At 35.6% G+C, this 9,495-nt stretch overlaps 1 protein-coding gene across 4 annotated transcripts; it reads left to right on the top strand.

Annotated features, from left to right (window-relative positions):
* Positions 1–5,257: 5,257 nt before the first annotated feature.
* On the top strand, positions 5,258–9,067 carry LOC144997178 (E3 ubiquitin-protein ligase, putative (DUF1644)). Of its 4 annotated transcripts, none has more exons than XM_078957018.1 (4): positions 5,258–5,409; positions 6,428–7,437; positions 7,726–7,762; positions 8,780–9,067. In XM_078957018.1, the coding sequence occupies exons 2-3, from the start codon at positions 6,596–6,598 to the stop codon at positions 7,760–7,762; spliced, it is 879 nt and encodes a 292-aa protein (XP_078813144.1). In that variant the 5' UTR covers positions 5,258–5,409; positions 6,428–6,595; the 3' UTR covers positions 8,780–9,067. The 4 variants fall into 4 exon arrangements, with proteins under 4 accessions (XP_078813144.1, XP_078813143.1, XP_078813142.1 ...); XM_078957017.1 differs by having other exon boundaries at positions 8,759–9,067; XM_078957016.1 differs by lacking the exon at positions 7,726–7,762.
* Positions 9,068–9,495: the final 428 nt, after the last annotated feature.

Here is a 9,495-nt window from a genome sequence, read left to right as displayed (position 1 = left end):
GTGTAGAATTCTCTCTAAGTTATTCCAAGTGCTTATGGTGTTGTGTGAACCATTTGAGGTGTCACACTTGGGGCACTAGGCACTCAAGCTTCATGAAGACAAGCACTAACAAAAGGTATGTTATTCTAACTTGTGTTATTCAAAGTTTAGTATGCTAGAATAGAACAATACCTTGGAAAGTTGATATTTGCATGTATAATAGAGAAAACATAGATCCAAGGTATTTAGGGTTGCATGTACACTTAGGAGTGTTAGATTGCTCATAACCCAACAGGAAGTAGATATGAATAAAGACTATCATGAATTGGTGTGTAGATTGTCTGAAAGGCATTAGACATAACAAAAGTTTGTTGCAACGTTCTTGAGTGCTCATGAATAAGTTTTGAGCATTGAAATAAACTCGCGTTTGCTGGAATCACTTCATGGAATTTATCAAGAGTGATCGCAAGACGATAATATCATATGGTCTTAAAACCAAGATATATGTTTATTGGTTGTTAATTGATTGTGCATTAATAATGCGAAACCGCATCAGTAAATTGATGTCATAAAACGCATTGTTGTGTATAATTTGATTAGTGAGTAGTAAATGCATATAAGTCGAAGTTTATCTGTTTCTTTTATCCTAAGAGGGTAAAAGCAATATTAGGGCCCCTCGATGATTTAATTTGACTTATGTGTCGGGCCCAGTCAGGATTGAATTGATGTGTTCAATTAAGTTCTATGTCAAATGAATCCGAGATCAAGAAACAAGCTGCTGGACAATAAGTATGATTGTGTTCTATAAGATTGTCCGTACGATATTTAAAACAGAGGATTGTACGATCCCTTATCTAAAGGACAGGTTGCTAATAAGATCAGAGTTTGACAAGGTCTTTGAGATATACGATTGCTAATCGAGTTATACTTACATTTGTGGTTACTAGACTTATCCAAGTGGGAGACTGTTGGATTAGTGTCTAAGCCCGCAACCATATTTGGTAAGTATTTGACCCGGTTGTGCATGGTCCTTTTAGGTTGCCTTCACCAAAGCAACTTGACTGGAGAAATAATAGAGAAAGAGGTTATTATGATTTATTAATATATTATAAGAATAATATATTAAAGGAGAAATCATATTTGTTTAATTAATATTGATCAATAATTCATTAAGAATTAATTTTGTGATCAAATGTAATTAATTAAACTAGATGGGCTGAATTGCAATTATGTGATAGTTGCAAATTAGGGCATTGGTTGCCCCAAGGAAGGGGTGGACGAATTCAAGGGGATAAGGTCCTAGAATTCGTCTAAGGATAAGGCTTCTAGGCTTATCTTATGGATTGCTTGGTGGGCAAGCAACTAGATAAGGATAAGGACTGAAACCCTAATCTTTACCCTATATAAAGACCCATTGGCTAAGGGAAATCGGGCACTTGATCCTAAGAAGGCTTAGAGCCGATTTCCTGCCTCTCCTCTTTCTCTCTCTCTTGCCTCTCCATTTGCTTGTGGTGTTTATGAGCCATTAGAGGTACTACACTTGTGGTACTTGCTTTCCAAGACAAGAGAGTGAAGATTTGTGTTGTTATTACAATATAATAACAAGAGGTATGTAATCCTTTCTACTACATAGATTTTGAAATACCTAGATGCATGCTAGGGTTCTTCTTGTCTTCATAAAGTTGTGTATCTAATAGAGAAAAACATAGATCCAAATCTAGGGTTACATGCACACATAGGATTGTTTGTATAAAACTCATCAGTTACGATGCAAGATGGTCGCGTTAGTGTTTGTCCGTTGGAAACATACGAATGGGCCGAGTCTCACCTGGGAGACGGAGAGTGACATGATGAGTCGCTATCCGCATTTGTTTGTTGATGTGTGATTACGGGGACGGAATCATCCTAAGGTGGAGAGAATTGTAACGCCCGTGTTTCTGGGCTTGTCATTAATAGCAATGTAATAGTCTAGGTTAACCGTGTAACCCATTTTGAAATAATAAGAATGTATTATTTGAGTATTATGTGTTTTATGCTTAATTGCTTAATTGTGTGACTTAAATGAATTAAGAATAAAAATATGAGTTAAAATGAAATGTTAGATAAGTCTGATATCAACACATGAAGACGTAGTGGTCGAAACAAGGATTCCGGAGATATAAAGAATGCCGAGATCCGAGTTATAACGAAGAAGTTATGACCTGTCGAAGTTTCGCGACAGAACCGACACGACGTTGAATGACGTAAAATATGAATTTAAGATAGAACGATATCTAGCCTTAGTGATCTAAACGAAAGTCGTAGAATACGTTAAACTGAGAGCATGCATAAAAAGAACGCCCAAATCTGACTTCGTATAAGGAAGTTATGATTTTTCGAAGTTTCGACTTAGCTGTATGCAGCCCGAATACTCGATTTGAGATCGAGCGGTTTTTAGCCGAAACAATCTAAACGAGAATAGAAGATCTCGTTGATAGTAGTCCAACGGTAAAAAGACAGACGAAAACGGACATTGGATGAAGAAGTTCTAAATATATAACGGGGTTTTCCTATCCTGGCCTACTAAAAATAATATAATAAAAATAAAGTCAAAATTAGTCGACGGAGTCTAAATGAAAGTTATAGAGGGTAGTCTCACCTACACGTGGATATAAAGAACATCGAAAACGGAGCTCGTATGCGAAAGTTATGAAATTTTGAAGATCGTAGCACGCATACCAAAGCTTATCCGAAGAGAGCCTAGGGATGCGAGGTACACCCAGCGTACAAGGAAGTATGCCTCGCATACAAGCTGACACCGAGGTACGCCCTGCGTACGAGATGGGTACGCGCAGGGTACTGCTGTTTTCCCGATCTAGAAGAGGCCATGTTCCTCCACCCGAAGTTCGCCACGTGGAAGCCTTATCCGACGTACGCCCAGCGTAGTCCGAGGTCTCGCTGCTATAAAAAGGGCATGCGAGGATGCCGACTTCTTTTGCCAAAATTCTTTCTTTCTCTCCCCAATTTTCCTCGTTTTGCGTGCAACTTATACCCCGAAGCCCCGATATTATTCCTAAGTCCCAAAGCCCCAAAGATCCCGAGAAGTGCAATTCCCCAGCTGAAGCTCTGCCCGCAAGAATCCGGTTTTTGTGAAGATCTTCCAGATCTACCGAAGAATACTACTTTTACAAGCTGTAGTGTTGTCCGATCATCTTCTGATCAAGTGAGTGTATAGTCACTTTCATCTTATACATAGATATGAACTATTTTATAAAATATATGCTATATATATATATATATATATATATATATATATATATATATATATATATATATATATATTGTTGTTGTTGTTTATACGTGTGAGTGTGTGGTTACTTTCTTCTAACACATAAATATGAAGTATTTGCTTTGAATACATGTTATGTGTTTATACATTATTTGTTTATTTGAAATAAGTGTTGAATATATGTTTTATACAAATTTAAAATTGTATATGTATTTTTATCTACAAAAGTGTTGGGTAAAGCATGGGTAGATAGTTGATGTGTGTTAAAATGAAGAGAGGCTTCGATGTTGTTTTTGATTTAGTCATCTAGCGGAGTTTAAATGACGACCACGACCTTTTCTAGACAGTCCTGTGGAACGCTAGCAGGCTCGCAACCTATAGGTGTTAATAAACTTGGGTGTTCATTCGTTGTACTCCATCCCCCTCATGGTTGCCTTATTTGACATATATTGTTGGGAAACCCCCGAAGCATGCGTTGTTGCCCTGATGAAATATTTTTAGATTAGGTCCCTTGAGAAAAGTGTTTAGAGATGTAAAGTGAGGATAACAGGAATATGTAATTGGGTTTTTGTTGGTTGATGAAATTAATATAATTATTTATTGTGGGTTGAAAACCCTATATGATCACCAGGCTCCCAAGCCTGGCCCACTCAGTTTTCTTTGTATTACAGGTAGTGGCACCAGAGCATAAGTTGGATGACTTGTCAAGATTATTTTTTGATTATAGACCTGTTGTTATATTTAACTGTTGTAAGGTCTATTTTGTAATGTTTATGCTTTTGGTCTGTTTATCGGAACATGACATCCCGAGTTTTGTTATGTAATGAAAATACACTTCTTTAAGAAAGGCTTTGGTAAATCTTATTTTATCATATTTTGTTTTGGGAACAAATTCCGCAACTCTTTTAAATCAAAGGATTACTCTGAAATTATTTTAAAAACATAAATTAAACCGGTCTTTTCTGGCCGTGATTTTGGGGATGTCATAGCAGCGGTGGGGGCGGTGGTGGTGTCGATGATAGCGACAACAACTGTAGCAGAGGTGGTGATGGCGGCGACGGCGGTGGTGGTGATGCTTGTGATGGGCTAGTGGTGGTGGTGATGGTGATTGTGGTAGTGGTGTTAAATGTGTGCGTGGGGGGGGGGATGTTTGTGTGTGTGTGTGTGTGTGTTTGTAGGGGTGGGTATGTGTGTGTCGTTATGTGTGGATTTGTTTATTTGTGGGGGTGTGGGTGGGGGTTGGGGTGGGTATGCATTTGTGAGAGTAGCTGTGTGTATGTGTGTGTGTGTGTGTTTGTTTGTGTTTGTGGGGGTGTCAATGTAGGTGGGGGTTGGGGTGGGTGATTGTTTGTGTGTATGTATGTGTTTCTAGGTATGAGGGTGGGTGTGTGTGGGGGGGGGGGGGTGGATGTGTGTATGTGTACCTGTGTGTTTGTGGGGGTAGGGTTGGACTGGGAGTGGATAGATAAGAGTGTTAAGGTAGGGGTGGGTAGAAGTGGGATTCGGTGTGTGTTTATATTTTTAGAAAAATTTCGAATAAAAAAATATGGAAAACAATAATTATTGATTTTCCAAAAATTTCAATTTCTTTATAATTTTTGAAAAGGGAAAATTTTTATTTTCTATGAAAATATAATAAAATAGACGAACTAAACGCGTTTTCAAAATTCTCATTTTTCATTAATTTTTTTTCTAGAAAATAATTTTTAACTTAAAAGATTATGATATAACATTTATTTTGAGTTATATATAAGTTAATAGTCAAGGTATTCTAATTGATAAACTTTTTTCTTTTAGACATTCTATTGTAGCTTGGTATTTAAATAAATTTTAAATAATTAAATATAGACCGAGTAAGACATATAATAAAAATATGTTGTTTACCTCCAAATATTTATTATTAATAATTACAAGTATTGGCATTAAGAGCCATTGCTTACGTGCGCCGAAGTGCGCATTTTCTAACTACGTTACGAAAATAAATATTAGTAAAAGAGAGCGACTTTTATTATTATATAAATACTCAAAGAAGAAAAGTAACACAGTTAGCGTGTCATCTTCTCAGCCCTCGCCATCTCCCTTCCCAAGTCTCCTCCCCCGATCGATTTCAGTAAACCCTCCGAATCTAACACTCAACTGCTTCATCATCGGTCATCATCCAGGTTAGTTTCAACTCGTAAAATCTCTTTTTCATCTCTTATCGGTTCTTTATTCGCTCAATTTTGCTTGTTTGCAATATTTTGATTCCAGTATTGTTCGTTAGTGATAGGTCTTTGTTCGTGTTAGGGTTGGTAAATCTGATTTGATCAATTTCATAATGTTTGCTGATTTATTGGAGAGTTTCGCATTAATATTACATTTATTAGTCGATAAATTCACTTTTTTTCCTCGTTGGTTTGTAACAGTTTCTGTTTGACTATTTTCGGGTAATTTTGTTGATTTTCTATTGATTCTGAGTGCATATATGCCTAAAATGATCATGCTTATAGACAACCTAACTGCTGTATAAGTTTAGGGCTGTAACTCGTGAGATACCAAATACTATTAGGTTTCATGAATCAATGTTCTTATGGAGAATGTAACAAATGGACAAGAGAATGACTAGGAACATGCTGATTTTATAGAGATTATGTGATAAGTTACCATACCTTTCTCTAAAAATGATTTTGTGGGAGAAATGAATATGAAAGGAATGACTAAAATTGAAAACCATGAAAATCCTGACATAAATGGATAGACTAAAATTGGAAACCATGGTGTACTTTGAGAAGCATGTATAATACATTTACAGCAAATCCTTTTATCTCAAATTAGTGAGATGGACTAAAATTAGAAACCATAAAGAATCTGGAAATAAGGTGGAACAATCCATGCTCTCAAAAATGAACTACATCCAGGTTATTTAAATGTGGAAATATGGGCATGACATGCACTAGTACTGTGTACAATATGGAAATACAAATAGATGTGTATCAAACTATCAGTTATCAAACCAATATACACAAAATAACTTAACACAGAAACATCATCATAGTATCTAAATTCATAACTACTTATTTGGAGAGTTGAAGTAATTCATGTTTGTAAAAGATACACTTATGGAAAATCTCTTGAATCCATCTTTTTGTTGGTTTTTAACTACTACAATTAGTGATTTATTTTTCATTGTCCTTTTACCAGGTACACTTGCTCATATTGTTGAAGATCAATTACCTTTTACCGACCTCCCAAACCCCAAACCCTAAACCCTAATTCCAATTCTATCAGATAATGAAGTTTTCATGTTGACACACACATTTTCTTATCAAACTCAAACTCCACTATAAACCTTAGAAAATTCAAACTTTCATGGAGGGTTTTCATCTTGATACTAAATGGGAAGACATCACATGTCCCATATGCCTATCCTACCCCCACAACTCTGTTCTTCTCCAATGCACCTCCTACAATAAAGGCTGCCGCCCTTTCGTTTGTGACACCGATCATCTCCACTCCAATTGCTTACACCGCTTCCGTATCGCAACCGGGACATTGACCGAGTCAACCGGGACATTGACCGAGTCAACCGGGACATTAACCGAGTCAACCGGGACATTGACCAACAAACCATCATGCCCACTTTGCAGAGGCGATGTCACGGGTTGGGTGGTGATCAAAGAGGCAAGGGTAAAATTGGACGAAAAAAAACGATGTTGTGAAGATGAAAAATGCACATTCTCAGGAACTTACACTGAGCTTCGTGAACACGCGCAAACAGAGCATCCACACGCGTGTCCTTCAAAAGTGGACCCTGCAAGACAACAGGATTGGGAAAATTTTCAGCAGTCTTCTGAGATAATCGATGTGTTGAGTACTATACATTCAGAGGTCCCACATGGGGTGGTGTTAGGGGATTATGTTATAGAGTATGGGGATAATGAATCTGGTGATGAGTATGAAGATTTTCCAGGTGATGATGGGAATTGGTGGACTTCTTGTATTTTGTATCAAGTTTTTGATAATTTTAGGAGTTCTAGAAATAGAAGAAGGGGGAGAGTGAGTAGAGAGAATCGTGGAATGAATTATGATACTTCAAATTCTGATGAAGGGTCTGTGGTGTCTATGGAGATTCAAGAGTATAGAGTGGATGAAGGGGATGATGAATTTGTGAGTAATAGTAGCTTATCCAGGGGTAGAACAGGGCATAGAAGGTGATTTGTTTATCTTTAATCTTTTTTCTAACATACTAACATTAAAAACTAAACATAACATGCAAGAAATAATAGCAATGTACTTTCACTCATTTGTTTATCATAATCATAGCATGTTAATTACTTTTGTTACTTCATTGAAAGTACATTGCTATTTTCTTTGCATTTAGTATTTTTGTTAAAGTTTAGGTATTTTACAATGAAATGTTGTGAGTAAGTTTTTCATGTTTGTTGAAAGTAGATTTTGCTAATGTAATCACTTGTTTTGTGGTATATCATATGCGACAGTTCTCGCAGACGCCCTTCCCGCTTCCATTATAATTAGGTACGACACATCTCACTTCATAATACAATGTCATTTGTTAAAAGACCAAAATACCCTCGTTACGTAGGAAATCAATAGGTTTATTAATTGCATAGTTATTAATTCATGTGTTCGTACCGGGACTTGACTGGACAAGGTTTCTAGGGCTATTTCTATGGTGAAGGTGAGGAAGGCATTCATGTCTTTTTGCACATACATAAATTGCAATTTTTGTATCACCTATCACAGGAGAGGGCTGTTTTTTTTAATGGGGATGGAATGGAATGATATATTGCTATTATAAATTTACTTTTATTTATCCACAACACCATTATATTTTTAGTATTTAAAAACTTTAATCAAATAAACTTCTTAATTTCCATAAATAACTTAAACTATGTTTTAGAGTAAATTATAGTTTTTGTCCCTGTGCTATAGTGGCTTTGACAGATTTGGTCCCTGACATTTTTTTTTTCTTTTTATCTTCCTTGTGGTTCAATTAATTGTGTGTTGGATATGTTCCTTCCCATTAACACCGTTAAAATAAGGACTTTAAATATGTGAAAATTACTAGTTTGCCCCTCCTTTTAATATTTTTATTACACTTGGTGCATTAGAAAGGGTCCAGGTCCAGGAGGAGGGCCGGGACGTGGCAAAGAAGATGGAGGGGGTGGGGCCCACATTATATTACTCTAATAAAAATATTTAGAGGGGCAAAATAGTAATTTTCACATATTTAAGGTCCTTATGTTTGACAGTGTTATGGGAAGGAACATATCCAACACACAACTGAACCCCAAGGAGCATAAAAGAAAAAAAAAATGTCAGGGACCAAATCCGTAAAAACCACTATAGCATAGGGACAAAAACTGTAATTTACTCTGTTAATGTTTTATTGTAAATGTATTTGGAACGTAGTCAATTTAATTTTTATTATCTTAGATTTATTAAGTGATGTGATGTATATATAGAATTTTCTTTATCTAATATCTAATCATTTCTTGGTTTTATGTAAAGTTTTCTGTTGAAATTTACTAGATTTCCACGTGGCAAAAGGAAGCTCACTGGTTGGAAGACATTGAAGAAAAAGGCTTGCAACCTGAGAAGACAAATATGTGCGATGTGATCCTGTGTGCTGAATTTTGTTGATGGTTTCATGGTTTTATGTTTGTTACCTTCATCCAAATTTAAGCTTTTTTGAGTTCATTCCTGCATGGATCACTGAATAAATTCAGACCCTTGTACATTGATTGATGGAACTCTTTCTCAAACAAATTTAAAACACACAATGATTTTAGCATCTATTGTCTATGTAGAATTGAATAATTATGGATCCTTAGCTCTTTTTTTTTTTCTTTCTAATTTCTAATTGTTATGCACAATGATCCTAATAAATTTTAGGTTGTGGTTGTTATAATAACATATGTGACGATGATAAGAAAGCATATTTATGTCTTTTGCATAGTCAATTTTAGGATATTTTCATAAAAATGTCAAAAGCTCAATACAGTTATATATTTAGCAATCAATGTTTACCAAAAGTTCTAGAAGATTTACAAACCTAATGAGTTTCGGATATTTATATTTTGTTGATTATATTCATCAATTATGTTACAAATTTTGAATTTTGGTAGTGTTACAAACTTCCGGAATTCTATCTCTTTCTAAACTTAAAAGAATGTATAACTTTTGCTACATGTATGATGATATATTACAAAAGATCATAAAATTGTGATTATGGGTTTTAATTCTTT

The sequence above is a fragment of the Lactuca saligna genome, chromosome 5, assembly GCF_052625555.1.
Source record: "Lactuca saligna cultivar CGN05327 chromosome 5, ASM5262555v1, whole genome shotgun sequence".
Lineage (NCBI taxonomy): Eukaryota > Viridiplantae > Streptophyta > Magnoliopsida > Asterales > Asteraceae > Lactuca > Lactuca saligna.
This window is presented reverse-complemented; position numbering and strand designations above follow the sequence as displayed.

What these genes read in the sequence shown, in the direction of transcription:
- LOC144997178 (XM_078957015.1), top strand. Translation starts at nt 6,596, where the DNA reads ATGGAGGGTTTTCATCTTGATACTAAATGGGAAGACATCACATGTCCC. An exon ending in GGTAGAACAGGGCATAGAAG is followed by an intron (nt 7,438 to 8,758) that starts GTGATTTGTTTA and finishes TTTTATGTAAAG; the next exon opens with TTTTCTGTTGAAATTTACTA.